Raw genomic sequence first — 16,875 nt, 5'->3', positions numbered from 1 at the left:
AGCACTTTTGAAACAGGAAGTGAAATAGAGGGATATGAGGCATGGCTAGAATGGGTGATCTGTTTGGTATTTTGAGCAAAACACTTCATAGACATGTTTTTTATATATTTTTATATATCTGAGACCTATGCTATTGCCTAAAAATAGCATGATAGGTGACCTTTAATGTGTGGTGATTTGTCGGTGTTATCCATGGTGACAACTTTTACCTCGGTCTGTAAAAAATGCTGCTCCAAAAACAAGTGAAACAATCATAAAACAAGGTGTTTTCGCGTGTAATATAAAACAATCTGCCAAAAGATGAAAATTAGCTTGCTACGATTTCTTGAAATAAGATGGGATATTTAGATCAATCAGATCTTGTAATTACCTGGGAAAACTTATTTTGAACTATATTGTACCAGGATCAGGAAATGTTGTTACAAAATAGGCCACAAATGCTCAAAAGTGTTCTGTTTCCTGACATTAGTGATTTCCCAATAAATCGTGAGATACAACTCCAAATAAGATGTTTAAGAGTCTTTAACTTAACAAGATACTTAATTTGCATTGTCTGAAACAAGACCCTGTATCTCACTGCATTGTTACTTCTTAAAGGGGACCTATCATGCAAAATGCACTTTTGTACGTCTTTTATACATGAATATGTGTGCCCGGTGTTCCAGGGAACTCACCAAGTGTCAGAAAACACAACCCTCTATTTTCCTCCATACCCAAATCTCTAAAAAAGGGGCTGCAACGGATCTGATACAGACTGATCCAGATTTGAACACTTCTATGTCGTCACAGAAGTGGCGCTACGGCTATTGGGCCAACTCTCCACCTATCAGGGGAATGTGGGGTTGGGCCACGGCCGGCCATTGCCGCTCGAAAGCGCTGGAGACGCTGTAGTACATATGCCAGGCCTGTAAGTGGCGCTGTAGTCTGCCACAAAAGCAGCGAAGAAGACTTCCCGCCCATAGTTACCATGGTTACCCTTCTGTTTATTCTCCGCTGTGGCTTTTTTTCTCCCTCCCCGAGGCAAGCGTTTGCTCCCGCTGCTTTAATTCAATGCAATCCCTCCCCGTCGAGACAAGCACTGTAATTCTCTCCGGTTAGTCCACCAGCAGATGACAAACACCCACCTCTCCGCCTCTTCCAAGGAACGAGGGGACCGTGCGGCAGAGTTTCAGTTTCAGTTTCTTTCGCCGGTCAAGATGTCCGTTAAAGTTTAAATCTTCCGGACAAAATTAGAAAAGTGCCGGTCAAAGGTCTTCTTTGTTATTTATTGAGCTTTAAAACAAATGAATAACGACTCTATATAATAAAACACGGAGGACGGAGATCTCTTTTTCTCCCCCTCTTCTGACAGCCCAGCAGCTGATCAGAGCACGTCTCCCCTCTCCTGCAGGGGGGCGTGGTCAGCAGAATCAGACCCGTAGACAGCAAACAGCACATAGAGCGAAATGATTCTGTGTAGTTTATTTATGGCATCCCGTTGGGTTTGACGTCATCTGAACAGGACATCACGCGCTCACTGCTTGATAGCGCGCGAAGGTCCGTTTACGCCGGTTGTTAAACAACATCGTTATGGGGAAATGCAAGTCTGCGTCCAAATGGTTGGAAGATAAGGAGGAAGGACAATCAATACTGTATATAGTCAATGTGAGGTAAAGTGTGTCGCCAATGTAACCGGTTAAAACTCAAAGTGGCGATGAGGTCTTAAAATGTATGGAAAGGGTCTTAAAAAAGGTCTTAAAAGGTATTACATCTGACTTCAGGATTCCTGCATACACCCTGTTATATCAAGTGTAAAGACATATTCTGACTCGATATTAGACAAATACGCTTGGCAAGATATAGAGTTGTTGTGGTGTGAGCTTTCTCTGGACTCCCAGGGTTTACATTTGACAGCCACTCTCATGTCGAATGATATAATTGTAAAGAATCAAAGACAATTAATGGCTTTTTGGAACATGCTGTTTTTCCATTTTAGCTTTTCAAATGCTCACATTTTGCTTGATTCTAATTAATTTGTCCAAATACAAAAGGTTCCCTGTGGTTTCTTGCAATTGAACAAAGTCGCACGCTAATGCATATCTGTGAGGCCTGACTGACTATCTAATGCTTTTTCTTTGTTTAAAAGGACAAAAAGGACATTTCGTTTTAATACTTTATATACGTTTGCCAGCTCATAGCCTCCTTTTATATGTCTGCATATAACAACTGGAAAAATGGAGACACACCCATAAAAACAGTGATCCATGATGGAACCAATAGATACAATCTCCACTGGATTTTATTTGTGTTGGTTTTAATTTGTCTTCATTGTGTTTCAGAGAGTCATTTTCAACGTGGTCAACTTCTCCAAGACCAAGAGCCTGTACAGAGATGGCATGTCTCCCGTCGTCAAGTCTACCAGCCGGCCAAAATGGTAAGTGTCCAATAACAACATTTCTACGATTATTATATCGAAGAGGTACGCTTTGTACTTTATTATAATGTCATCTATTTCAAAAGAAAGAGTATTTATGTCTCTGCAAAACTTTTATTCTATGCACAAGAGTATACATTGCTATTTCATACAGTACCTCTCTCTTATAACACACACACACACACACACACACACACACACACACACACACACACACACACACACACACACACACACACACACACACACACACACACACACACACACACTAGATTTCCAGAGTGGATGCGTCCGGGCGCATTAGCATGTGATCCATTGGTTGCCAGTATGACGGCTGTCTGATGTAATAACGCTTGACTGATGGATGCAGCGGTGTTGTGTGTGTGTGTGTGTGTGTGTGTGTGTGTGTGTGTGTGTGTGTGTGTGTGTGTGTGTGTGTGTGTGTGTGTGTGTGTGTGTGTGTGTGTGTGTGTGTGTGTGTGTGTGTGTGTGTGTGTGTGTGGTGTGTGTGTGTGTGTGTGTGTGTGTGTGTGTGTGTGTGTGTGTGTGTGGGTGTGGCAGGGGGGAGCAGGCCTGCTGAAGTGGGGCGAGGGGGGGGGGAACAGGGTGGCGTGATGAAGTGTTGCCGTCCAACAGGAGCCCTGACATCTGTCATCTGCTGATGGAGGGCATCCGCAGAAAGAGCCCGGCATCTGCCACCCTCAGCCATCTGCGCCTGCTAGCCTAGCGTAGCGTAGCATAGCATAGCGCCGGTCACAGGCTAATGGGAATAGACACCGGGCACGACACCGTAGACAGGAGAGATGAACTGCTGTCGGAGATACGGCGCGGTGCAATATGACGCCGCTCATCTCCGCTGACTCTGTTTTGTGGTGGAGTTGCAACTTTGCACTCGAGAGTTTCTCTGTCATGCTCCTGGAGGTCTGGCTTTCTCACGCTGCCAGCCACTAGTTTGATAGTGACAGCCGTATGTTTAAAGTGAAGCAGGGCAAGTGCTGGCTGTAGAATTAGTGTTATTTCTCAGGTGAGTGTAGTAACACGTAAGGGGATAATGTGCAGCGAGGCGGTCATTAATGATAAAAGAATACAGACGGGGTGAGCAGGATCCCAATGTGAAGAGATCTTGAATCCAAGTCTATTCATTCATTGTCTTTTCCACGAACCACTCTCATGCTTGTTGGGGTTTTCCCTTCCCTTTCCGCTAGTGTGTTATAGGTTTTAGTGCATGTCAATGGTCTGCAAAGTATAAAATCCAGAGGAAGTTTAGGCACCTGGAACGCCTCCATTGGACTCCTGTGTTTAGACTAAGGGGCGGGACATCTCTAAGCTGGTTGACCAATCACAACATAGCCGGCCAGCTAACCAATCAGAGCAGACTGGGCTCTGGTTTCAGACAGAGGGTGAAAAGAGGTGCTGCAGCACAGGCAGTATGAGATGAGAGGGATTGCTTTTAGCTATGAAAGGTGCTTTACAAATACAATGTATTATTACTATTATTTAACATGTCACAGTGGAGGCACAGAATACAAATATGAACTTGAAAATGGACTTAATATGGCTCCTCCAAACATGGTTCATACGCGTTACCTTCAGAGTTTACTTCCTGTCTCTTTTGTGACGTAAACACTAAACTAAATTGTTGTGCTCGACAAATGTAAACGCACTTCCTTAGCAGTGGTCTCGTAGCGAAAAACAGTTTGAGAAAATGTAGTATTCATCTTTGCCGTGTAATGATGTCAGTTAAAATAACGTGCTTGGATATTTTATGCCAGTAATTATTATCCCACATTCTGAATGGATTTGACATAATCTTGACGGTGTTAATCTGAGCTTTGTTGGGTCACTTAGGTCCCAAAGCTTTTCTTAATACACTAATCATGCAACCCTGGCAATGTTTATGTTTTGATAAGCTCTCATAAATAGGTATTTAAGTGACAGACACGGCAGGAGGCAATGTGGATGAGGCCTACTCCAATTACCTCCCCAGGCTAATACTGTTTCAACCGCCCTCTCAGCACTGTGCCATCTAAAAGGCATCATGTGTCCTGCACTTATGGAGCCATTTCCAACTGTCTGGGGCTTCCAACACCACAGCTGACATTGTTTGTGTCCCCACAAAGTGGTCAAGATGCTTTTAACACAACCTCCTCTATTTGACTTTCCACCAGCACAACAAAGCGCAGACAGCTCCTAAAGTAGCAATCTTCTTTTTGACAGTTACAGATATGGAATAAATAAAAAAGGCAGAGCGTGGAGAGCTTCGCCTGTCTGATCCAAACTCACACAGGACAGGATAAAGAAGGTACAGAGATGGGGAAAGAGAGGCAGGGAAAACAGACAGAGAGGAGAAAAGTACAAGAAGGAGAGATTACTGAGACAGGTAGACAGGGAGGAGAGAATGAGAGGGAGAGAGGGGGGAGAGATGGCTCCCCCACCACCCACCACCCCTCGTCTGTATTTATCAAAAGCAGCGTCAGTATTAGCCCGGGAGTTGAAGCCTTTATCTCCCCGTGCAGGTGCCTCGTGTCCCGGGGCCGAGGCATCTCTGGGTGCCCGAGGCTTGGCTGGTCTCGGATAAACTGAGAGACAACTGGCAGATTACAGTCCTGCTACAGGTGGAGGGATCTGTCCTCCATCCCTTCCTTCATCCCTTTTTCCTTCCATGCATCACTCACTCCATGACTCCTCAGGCCGTGAGACATCAGAGTCCACAGAGGCTAAGATTTACCGTATCATCTGGCATTCAAACGCAGCTACTGGTTACATGTTTGGTTTATAATACATGATAGAAACCTCATTAAAATGGCCACAGTGGTTTGAAATGTGTGACAGATTATGTGAGCGCATACACTTCTTAAATGTGCGTCAAACACCAGTTTTACCCATTTGCAATGCATTGGAAAGTGGTGGCAAGGCAACGCAAGTGTGTTTATATAGCACCGTTCAACACAAGGCAATTCAAAGTGCTTTACAAAAATGAAAGACATTACGGGCATTAAGAAATAGTGCAGCTAAAACACATTATAAACAATAACAGGCAAAGATAATAAAACATGAATAACATAGGTACATGAATAAAAGTTACAGTGCAGTGTGAGATGTGAATAGTTCAATTAAAAGCAGCGGCAAAAAGAAAAGTCTTCAGCCTTCAATATTGTTTTTCTGTCTGAATCCCATTCAGTTATAGCTTTATCCCAAAATGATCACCCTCATTCTGTGAGTTCCTAAAAATATAAAATCTTTGAAATGAAATTGGCTCTCCCAACAGGTCATTGACTTAGAGTCAAAGTGTTTATGAGACAGAGGAAACCATATTTTCTTGTAGTGGTTTGTGGAAACAACGGCCCCCCCGATGTCACTCTGTGCCAGCCAGGCTCCCCGCGGCCTGCTCGTTGTTAGACTGCTGGAGCAAAGGATTGCCCGGTATTCTTATTTTCCAAGATAAGCTAATTAGAAAGTCAGAGAGCGTGGTGTAATGCAGCTTTTGGGGGTGGGGGTGTGGGTGGGTTTGTGGGGGGGGGGGAGGTGGTAATGGCCAGGATGTTTTCATGAGGCTGAATGCATCGACCAACAGATGCTTCATGAGGTGTGGAGAGGAGTAGGAGGAAAGGGCACTGCATACCTTTATCAATAGTACAAAATAGAGTCCCAACTAACATCGTTATCAATTATTATTTATATGAGTAGCTGAATTAGTTAGTAGATGGTTCAGTTTAGGAAATGTTAAAGGATAGGGTACATCTTAAGTTTAGAAGTGTACACAACCTTAAGATATTCAGGTTTTTACACAGCTTGGTTAAATACTTGATTCTGATTGGTCAATTTGGACAATCAGGAGGCTGTTAATTGTCACTAACAGACCACTTGCTAGGCAGCATTATGGGATGTGGACTCGTCCTGTAAATCGACAAAAAAAGAGTTTTCTCCATCAGAAAACACCTTGGAATTATTTTTGAATATATTAACTTTTATATATTGGTTAAAAACACAAAACAGTGGATTCATGAGGGCCGAACTATTGCCAGAAGAGAAAAGAAAAAGCTTGCAAGAGAAGGAAAGAGGTTAAAAGACAGAGGGTGTTTCTCAATGTCGAGTAAAGCTGCTTCAGAGCCACTATTTCAAGCATACTACGTCATCGATGCCGCCGCAGGACTGTTCCAATGTCCAGCATACTTGGAAATCTACCGAGCCCGGCATACTTCGTTTGGAGAAATTTTGAGGCTGCACATGTGTAGACTCCGCGGTCTTAAAATCCCCACAATGCTTTGCGCACGGACCAATTTCCCCAAATCTGTGGCGGAAAATGTAAGGCGGGGCCTCTCATATGACGCACACCTGCACACTTGCTAGCCTGTTCCACACTTTGTTTTCCGAATGCCAGGAAGTATTCTTGCCTCGCTTCTGAAGCAAGATGCTCGGCAGACATGTGCTACCAAGCAAGCGTACTCGCGATTGAGAAAAACCCAAAGCGCTAGACGTCAGAAGACGACAGACAGGAAGTAAGGGACCATCAGAAGAAGACAGACAGGAAGTAAACTCAAACTTAAACACATGGGCTCTTAAGAACATGATGCAATCAATTTACCTTTAAGCAACACCCTTATTAACATTTGTTTCGTTATGTGAATCTAAATCAAACCCAATGTAACCATTACTGTTCCTTTAACCTCACAAGTTAAAACACACATCTGAACATAACATTTCCATGCCTATTAGGTCTGTGATTTATAACGAATTGGAAATGTTCTGATGAGTCGTGTCACTTTTAATTCACTCTGCACTTCTTCGTCAGTCAGTGGAGGTGTGAGGATAAAAATAGCTGCACCTCTAACTGAGCTAACAGATGAACAGTCGGAGGAAACGGGTTGCCAAACACTGCTTCCAAACTTACAACCAGCCAACCTTCATCAAGGGTAAACACTTTTTCCTTTTTTTTATGTATGGGAAAACAGAATAGAAAAGTGCTTTTAAAAATCCAACTTAGTCAGAAAAGCAGACAGACAATCAGTCGTCGGGGCGATGTTGCTTTCCTACCAAAATCCTGCCTGTACGCCTGTGATGCAACACATAGAGGGATTCTATTTGGAGACGTCTGCCTCTCCATGGCGAGGCGTGTTGGCAGTAATTGTTCTGTCAATCAGCCCAGCATCCCCCTGCCTCTTGTTAAGCTCTGCAGAGGGCGATGGGTGAGGAGAGGTGAGGCAGGGTGAGGGTGAGGGAGAAAGAGAAAGAATACCTTTGTTTTGTCTCCATGCTCACCTTTGGGCAGAGATGGCAAAAGTACACACATCCTTTACTCAAGTAGAAGTACAGATACTCGTGTTTAAAAATACTCTGGTGAAAGTAGAAGTACTGACTAAACTTCTTTACTCAAGTCAAAGTAAAGAGGGCTTTGAAATGTCCTTCAGTAAAAAGTACCCATAACTAGCAGCTGTTTTAAAGAGTACCTGACCTCCCTTTATATTAATAGAACAATAATGTCATTGTTAGCTAATGAATGTTTCCATGCTGAACAACGGCAACATGACAACGTTTTCATTGGTCCCTCTTCTTTAGAGAAGACCAGGAAATGATGGATACACGGATCGTGTTCAAATCAATAGGCACGCAATGACTCTAAATAATAATGATCACGCCACCAAACACACATTCAAACTAAAGGAACCAGCCTGTTTGGGAAATGTGAGAAGTAGAAAGTACAGGTATTTGTGTTCAACATGTAAGAAGTAGAAAGTACAGGTATTTGGGTTCAACATGTAAGAAGTAGAAAGTACAGGTATTTGTGTTCAAAATGTAAGAAGTAGAAAGTACAGGTATTTGTGTTCAACATGTAAGAAGTAGAAAGTACAGGTATTTGGGTTCAACATGTAAGAAGTAGAAAGTACAGGTATTTGGGTTCAAAATGTAAGAAGTAGAAAGTACAGGTATTTGGGTTCAACATGTAAGAAGTAGAAAGTACAGGTATTTGGGTTCAACATGTAAGAAGTAGAAAGTACAGGTATTTGGGTTCAAAATGTAAGAAGTAGAAAGTACAGGTATTTGGGTTCAAAATGTAAGAAGTAGAAAGTACAGATATGTGTGTTCAAAATGTAAGAAGTAGAAAGTACAGGTATTTGTGTTCAAAATGTAAGAAGTAGAAAGTATAGATATTTGGGTTCAAAATGTAAGAAGTAGAAAGTACAGGTATTTGTGTTCAACATGTAAGAAGTAGAAAGTACAGATATTTGTGTTCAAAATGTGAGAAGTAGAAAGTACAGGTATGTGTGTTCAAAATGTAAGAAGTAGAAAGTACAGGTATTTGGGTTCAAAATGTAAGAAGTAGAAAGTATAGATATTTGGGTTCAAAATGTAAGAAGTAGAAAGTACAGGTATTTGTGTTCAACATGTAAGAAGTAGAAAGTACAGATATTTGTGTTCAAAATGTGAGAAGTAGAAAGTACAGGTATGTGTGTTCAAAATGTAAGAAGTAGAAAGTACAGGTATTTGTGTTCAAAATGTAAGAAGTAGAAAGTACAGGTATTTGTGTTCAAAATGTAAGAAGTAGAAAGTACAGGTATTTGTGTTCAAAATGTAAGAAGTAGAAAGTACAGGTATTTGGGTTCAAAATGTAAGAAGTAGAAAGTACAGGTATTTGTGTTCAACATGTAAGAAGTAGAAAGTACAGGTATTTGTGTTCAAAATGTAAGAAATAGAAAGTACAGGTATGTGTGTTCAAAATGTAAGAAGTAGAAAGTACAGGTATTTGTGTTCAAAATGTAAGAAGTCAAAGTGAAAAGTCGTCAGAAAAATAAGTAGTGGAGTAAAGTACTGATACCAGAAACATGTACTTAAGTACAGTAACTAAGTATTTGTACTCCACTATACTTCCCACCTTTGTCCAGTGATTTTATTTCTGAAAACTCACTTCCTTCCTGTTTGTCCTCTAAGCTCTCAGTTATTTTCCCAGTTTTTATTTGTAGGTTTTGGTTGTGTTAGAAACACATCACAAAGTCTTCGGCTCTGATAAAAAAACACTGTGAATTTCTCGTATTTACACACAAAAGTAATTCTGATTAAACATTTAAACAAACACAAGATCATTTACAGAAAGAGATCAAAACGATGCTGCTGCACTGAACTCGCTGACAGTTTTCTTCACATTTTTCCTGCAGTTTGAGGGAAATTGCACCCGTCAGCGTTTTAAAGAAACCTCCTGTCCTGCACCACACTCTCTAACCTCCGAATGCAGCGAGTGTGTGACAGAAGAGAGACACTCTCTCTCTCTGGAGGACAGAGTGTCCAACCCAGTCTCACATCTAAACGTGTAATAACTACGTTAGTCCACAACTTGGGACGTAGTATTTCTACAAAAACGCCTCTGTGGAGTACAAATACTTTGTTAATGTACTTAAGTACATTCTTCTGGTATCAGTACTTTACTCCACTACTTATTTTTCTGATGACTTTTTACTTTGACTTCTTACACTTTGAACACAAATACCTGTACTTTCTACTTCTTACATTTTGAACACAAATACCTGTACTTTCTACTTCTTACATGTTGAACACAAATACCTGTACTTTCTACTTCTTATATTTTGAACACAAATACCTGTACTTTCTACTTCTTACATTTTGAACACAAATACCTGTACTTTCTACTTCTTACATTTTGAACACAAATACCTGTACTTTCTACTTCTTACATGTTGAACACAAATATCTGTACTTTCTACTTCTTACATTTTGAACACAAATACCTGTACTTTCTACTTCTTACACTTTGAACACAAATACCTGTACTTTCTACTTCTTACATGTTGAACACAAATACCTGTACTTTCTACTTCTTACATTTTGAACACAAATACCTGTACTTTCTACTTCTTACATGTTGAACACAAATACCTGTACTTTCTACTTCTTACATTTTGAACACAAATACCTGTACTTTCTACTTCTTACATGTTGAACACAAGTACCTGTACTTTCTACTTCTTACATGTTGAACACAAATACCTGTACTTTCTACTTCTTACATTTTGAACACAAATACCTGTACTTTCTACTTCTTACATGTTGAACCCAAATACCTGTACTTTCTACTTCTTACATGTTGAACACAAATACCTGTACTTTCTACTTCTTACATGTTGAACCCAAATACCTGTACTTTCTACTTCTTACATGTTGAACCCAAATACCTGTACTTTCTACTTCTTACATGTTGAACCCAAATACCTGTACTTTCTACTTCTTACATGTTGAACACAAATACCTGTACTTTCTACTTCTTACATGTTGAACCCAAATACCTGTACTTTCTACTTCTCACATTTCCCAAACAGGCTGGTTCCTTTAGTTTGAATGTGTGTTTGGTGGCGTGATCATTATTATTTAGAGTCATTGCGTGCCTATTGATTTGAACACGATCCGTGTATCCATCATTTCCTGGTCTTCTCTAAAGAAGAGGGACCAATGAAAACGTTGTCATGTTGCCGTTGTTCAGCATGGAAACATTCATTAGCTAACAATGACATTATTGTTCTATTAATATAAAGGGAGGTCAGGTACTCTTTAAAACAGCTGCTAGTTATGGGTACTTTTTACTGAAGTACATTTCAAAGCCCTCTTTACTTTGACTTGAGTAAAGAAGTTTAGTCAGTACTTCTACTTTTACCAGAGTATTTTTAAACACGAGTATCTGTACTTCTACTTGAGTAAATTATGTGTGTACTTGTGCCATCTTTGCAGACTGTAAAAGTTTTGTGAGAGCTACAGCGGACCTCCTTGACTCCTCCCTCCTTTCCTCTCCTCCTCTCCTCCTCACCGTCCTCTTCCCTCTCTCCTCCTCCTCTTGTTGCCCAATTAACCATGTGGCATGCCTTTTAATAATAGAGCCTTTTTAATTGTCGACAAATGAAGAGTGATGTAAAATAGCTAATAGCTTGTGCTAATTAATAGGGGAATTGAACGCTTGTTAATTAAGGGCAAACAGGACAAGGACCGGCTCGGGTAATTTGAGCAATAAAACCGAGACTAACGATTCATTTCCAAACAGACTCGCTTCATAAAAACATCAAGCGACCCCCGGTTTGCTGTTTGAGAACAATTGCAGCCCCCTACCTGGATTTGTTGTACTAATGCAATATCACCTAACCAGACTCACACACAGACACACATGTAGAGGTGTTGGAAGTATTCAGATCTTAAGTGAAAGAGGCAATACTACAGTGTAGAAATATTCAAATAAGAGTAAAGATCCTGAATTTGATATTGCATTCAAGCAAAAGAACAAAAGTATTACCATCCAAAGATACTTCAAGTACAAAAAGTCATAGTACTAATTATGCAGAATGGACTTTTTTAGACTCGGAAAAGCTGGGGATGATTTGAATTATTGTATTAAGGTACATTATGGTATACTGCTAGGTAGCTTGATTTACAATATTTAGTATTCTTAATATTTTCCCCTGGGATAATGCATATTTAAACAAACATTAGACATTAATGTGAAATGTCCACATTCTGCAATAAATAAAAACAATTATATATTAAAATGTGTGTATTAAAGGTGGGGTAGGTAAGTTTGAGAAACCGGCTCGAGATACACTTGTTGTTATATTCCATGGAATGCTCTTAACATCCCGATAGCAATGAATATCTGAAGTGCTTTGACAAAAAATCCATTAAAAAATATCATCTGTGGAAGCCGTAGTACTGTAAAAAGCACGACCAATCATTTTAGCCGGCCCGGCTAAAGTAACTGGATGGCCTACCTGCCTGTCAGCCTTCCATCTGTGCACAAACTTATCTCGTGCCCTCATTGGTCATGTGCGCGTTCGTGTGTGTTGGAGGAGGGGCTCTGTGAGGAAGTGGCAGATTTTGTATTTTCAAATTCTAGCGATCTCGAGCTGGTTTCTCCAAAATTATCTACCCCACCTTTAAGATATTTGCTGGGGTGAATTAGAACTAATAAAGATATTTATGCAGAATTGCACAGTTAATGTATAAAGTAAAGATCTATTTTGTTACATACGGTGGCCAACAGGTGCAAATGTGCTGCACTTTCAAAAAATATGCAAATATAAAAACACAAATGTTAACTAGCAGTGTTTGTTAGTAAATGCTGCGTATGTCTCGTCAACTCGGTGAGGATGTATCTTCATTTGCATATGTTTTGGCACTTTTGTTTTTGTTTATTTGCATCGTTTTTGTAACGCGTTTCCACCTGTCGGCCACCGTAGTTTCATTCCACCTCTGCACACACAGCCTCAGACACACGTGTTAGTATACACGGAGGAAATGTAAAGTCTTGCATAAAACTCCCCACAGATATTATGCAACGAAACAAATCACAACTATATAATGTCTTCTGAATGTAATAACAGAAACGACTTGCTAGAAACACGAGTCTCAGTGGTATCATCCAGCATCTGAGATACTTGTTTAGTGTTGAAACGATATATTAAAATGAATAAATTCCCCATGTACTTAACTTATATTGCAACCAATTTGACGTAGATATTCAGTGTGGGAGTGTCTCACCTATTTCCCTCTCTGCTCATCTCCCTGCAGTCGTACTTGTTAGACTCGAGGCTAAAGGAAAGAAATGGATTGTGAGGCTCAACATTCACGCTCTTCCTCAAGAGACCAAGTAGCTTTACTGTCTTTCACATCCATGTTTCTCAATCTCACAGCTTTACTGCCATGTTTTACTGTAACATAATTTTCATTACCCCTATACTTTGCCCGCGGCCTACATTATATCTCTGTGTGGTGTGTTTAATTTAAAACACAGGCTATATTTCTCCACCTTCTTTCTCTCCACCCTATTTGAAGTGGGAACTGTAGCAATCACTCAGCAGACAGGCTATGGGTTTCATATAAGATTCCTAGATTAAAAAAAATGTTATATATGATGTTTCGCGCTCTGTCAACAATGTCTGTGCGATAAGGGAGACGGACAAAATCTTTTAATAAAAACCAAGCGCGGGAGAAAGTGAGAGACACACGCACACACACCTAATTATCTGTCACCATGTCGACCGCCAAGAGGAAATGGAGTGATGAATGAATCTGAGTGAATATTTGGAAGAGGAAAAAGAGAATACCTGATGAGCTGTCGCTGGGAACGCGGCTAGCCAAAACGTGGAGTGGTGTTCACGTTCAGGGAAAATCACTACCCTTTTCCAGTTGTCTTTAAAGAAACTCAAGAGGGGAAAAGTGATCACAAAGCTCTGTTTTATTTGATGAGATGGCATCTCCCGCCATTTCCACTTTTCCTATTCCATCAGGGAGTCTTCTGCGTAGGACAAACCGGAGAGGAAGAGAGAGAAAGAGAATCCGACACAATCAGCGCCACGTGCAGCTTCCTTGTTCACGGAAACTCATTTGCATACTGCCAAAGGAAGTGAAAGAGGATTATGTGGGAGAAATAATGGGACAAAATGTAACCAATAGATTAATAATCTTCTAGATGAGGATAAGGATGTGCGGGAATGTGTGTGTGTGTGCATTAGTGTGTTTGTGCAGAGTTCCTTGCAGAGAAAGGGGTTGGGAAAAAAGGAAGGGGGGTGAGGGGGATTGCGACAGGGAGCCAGCTTGCTCCCGGCTCTCCATTCAACCCACAAATGACTTACCTGGACAGTTTTATGTTTGCCTGGAGGAGAATTAAAAAGGCACTTCATTTCCTCTTTTACAGGCTGGGTACGCATGTCAGTGCGGCCCCCCCTGAAAGCCCTCTAATCTAAATGCTTTTGTCAGGGGAGATTTGGTAGATTGCAGCAGGCAGAGGTACAAATTGGTTGTGTCATCTTGTAATGAACTAGGTGAGGCGTTGCAGTTTTTCTGCAGCCAGCAGTCCCCTGATTACTGTACTGTAAGTCAGCGGCTGCTTTTAGAAATGCAGGCGGAGGACCTCACCTTCACCCCTCTTTGTTCAGCCTGATCTCGTGAACATTGCAAAATGTGTTGTCGTCGTAAGCCCAGTGTGACTCGAAGAGAAATCTCGTCCTAAACTATTTTTTATTCACGCAGGCTCCTGGATTTACATATCATATATAACAGCCAAGCCTGCAGGATGTGCAGAATGCAGCGAGGGGGGGGGGGGGGTTAGGGTGTGGAGGCTGGGCTAAAGTCTGTCTGAGGCTTATTGGTTGTGCTCAGCACGATGGAGACTTGACCCCCTGACTCCCACTAAAGGATTATGGGTATCTCAGCAATTCCACAAAGCCATGTCGTCAGGTGTTTACGGGACATATTAGGACCCTCTGTAGGACTGGTTGATATCTGCATTCTGCCCATCGTGTGTGTGTGTGTGTGTGTGTGTGTGTGTGTGTGTGTGTGTGTGTGTGTGTGTGTGTGTGTGTGTGTGTGTGTGTGTGTGTGTGTGTGTGTGTGTGTGTGTGTGTGTGTGTGTGTGTGTGTGTGTGTGTGTGTGTGTGTGTGTGTGTGTGTGTGTGTGTGTGTGTGTGTGTGTGTGTGTGTGTGTGTGTGTGTGTGTGTGTGTGTGTCAACAGCCCACAAGCTGTTATTTTCTATTGAAAATGGATCCTTATGGAAGTATTTCCTATAATTTCTTTGCATTCACTTCTCTTTTTATTAAACCTGAATAATCTGAGTAGAAACACGTTATAACCTTAGTGTGCAAACATGCAGGCACAACCTCCATTAGTTCTCAGCAGTCCTTTAGCTGTCATTTTAGCATCTTCCTAGTACACACTTACTTTGTCAAAACATCTAATCTTTTCTTTCATCGTGTGTTTTTTTTTAAATATCAGGACACTTCCATGGATGTGTTGCCTGTCTGATTGTTCTGAAACTGTCCTCTCTGCGCTGCTTGAATGCGTCTGTGTGTCAGAGATGTGAGCGGTGAAATGGAGTGTGAAGTCCGGGGATTGGACTGTCTCAAAACTCACGCCTGTGATTTAATTACTGCAGCAAAGTTAAAGTAACAAAAGGAAAAAGATGCAGAGGACAAAGATGTTGAAGTGTGATAGAATATTGATTTATTCATACTCCCTCCGCTAACATGTTAGCCGGTCGATTGTAATGTAAATCCTACCATAACATCAGGGACACAGCACCTGCTCAAAGGCCATCATATGTGTTTGGAAAGTATTTAATATAGCTCATCATGAGATTACTTTAATGCTGAGAGAAAGATTATAGTATCTGAGTAAATTAATCGTCAAGAGGAATACTTTTAATATTAAAAGTAGGCATCAAGAGGTTCCTTAGAGCTTAGCATCAGATTAGCTTTAGTCTTGTGTTGTTAGAGTAGCTTGCTGAGGTTGTAAAATTGTTAACCAGTCTTTCAGTTAACAATTTTTTAGCCCTTAATAGGTTCCTTATAACATGCTTTAAACATCTTGCATTTTAGCAATAGACTTGCTATAGCCCTTGTTGTGTTAGCGTAGCTTGCTGTTATGCACAATTGTTTCCCAGTGATTTAAATCATCCCAAAGGTCCCACCGTTACATTCTCTGTCTTTCAGTACAGTCGTTAAATGACTATCTGAAAAAGATAATCCATTTATTAATAAAAGTAGCCATCAATAGGTTACAACATGCTATGAACATCTTGTATTTTAGCATCAGATTAGCTATAGCCCTTGTTTTGTTAGCGTAGCATGCTGTGGTGATTCAATTTTGTCCCAGTGATTTAAATAATCACAAAGAGCCCACTGTTACATTCTCTGTCTTTCAGGAGTCGTTAAATAGCTATCTGAAAAAGATAATCCATTTATTAATAAAAGTAGCCATCAATAGGTTATGCTATGAACATCTTGTATATTAGCATTAGATTAGCTATAGCACTTGTTTTGTTAGCATAGCTTGGTGTTATGCACAATTGTTTCCCAGTGATTTAAATTATCACAAAGAGCCCACCGTTACATGTGCTGTCTTTCAGTAGACAACCGTTGTTAAATGGCAATCCGGAAAAAATAATCATTGTATCCATAAAAGTAGCCATCAATAGGTTATAACATGCTATGCACATCTTGTATGTTAGCATATCACTAGCTATTAACCCTTATGTTATTGTTGTAGCTTGCTGTGGCGATAACATTGTGTCCTAGTGATTTAAATAATCACAAAGAGCCCACAGTTTAATTGTAAAATTGCTTCTTCTTTTTTTAAATACCCCTGCATCACTGTCCACTACACAACACAGGATAAAAGCTTACATTGACAGCACAAACAGCAGAGCTCTGGCTAGGCTATTGTTTTCACATAAAGAGAGCGATGTCACCCAGCCAGCCTGTGTGTGTGTGTGTGTGTGTGTGTGTGTGTGTGTGTGTGTGTGTGTGTGTGTGTGTGTGTGTGTGTGTGTGTGTGTGTGTGTGTGTGTGTGTGTGTGTGTGTGTGTGTGTGTGTGTGTGTGTGTGTGTGTGTGTGTGTGTGTGGGGGTGTGTGTGTGTGTGTGCTTTGCTCATGGCTTCCACTGTGAATGTGTGCATCTGTTTGTACTCGCTTGTG

General features: G+C 40.9%; 1 protein-coding gene across 1 annotated transcript in view; it reads left to right on the top strand.

Moving 5' to 3' along the window:
* The window catches only part of agbl4 (ATP/GTP binding protein-like 4), a 227,676-nt gene that overhangs the window by 163,012 nt on the left and 47,789 nt on the right, over positions 1-16,875 (top strand). The window contains exon 4 of the mRNA XM_034149706.1: positions 2,319-2,413. Coding sequence (XP_034005597.1) covers positions 2,319-2,413 — 95 coding nt within the window. The remainder of the gene's footprint in view (positions 1-2,318; positions 2,414-16,875) is intronic.

The sequence above is a fragment of the Trematomus bernacchii genome, unplaced genomic scaffold, assembly GCF_902827165.1.
Source record: "Trematomus bernacchii unplaced genomic scaffold, fTreBer1.1, whole genome shotgun sequence".
In the NCBI taxonomy this organism is placed as follows: domain Eukaryota; kingdom Metazoa; phylum Chordata; class Actinopteri; order Perciformes; family Nototheniidae; genus Trematomus; species Trematomus bernacchii.
The sequence above is the reverse complement of the archived record's forward strand: the minus strand, read 5'-3'. Positions and strand labels throughout refer to the sequence as shown.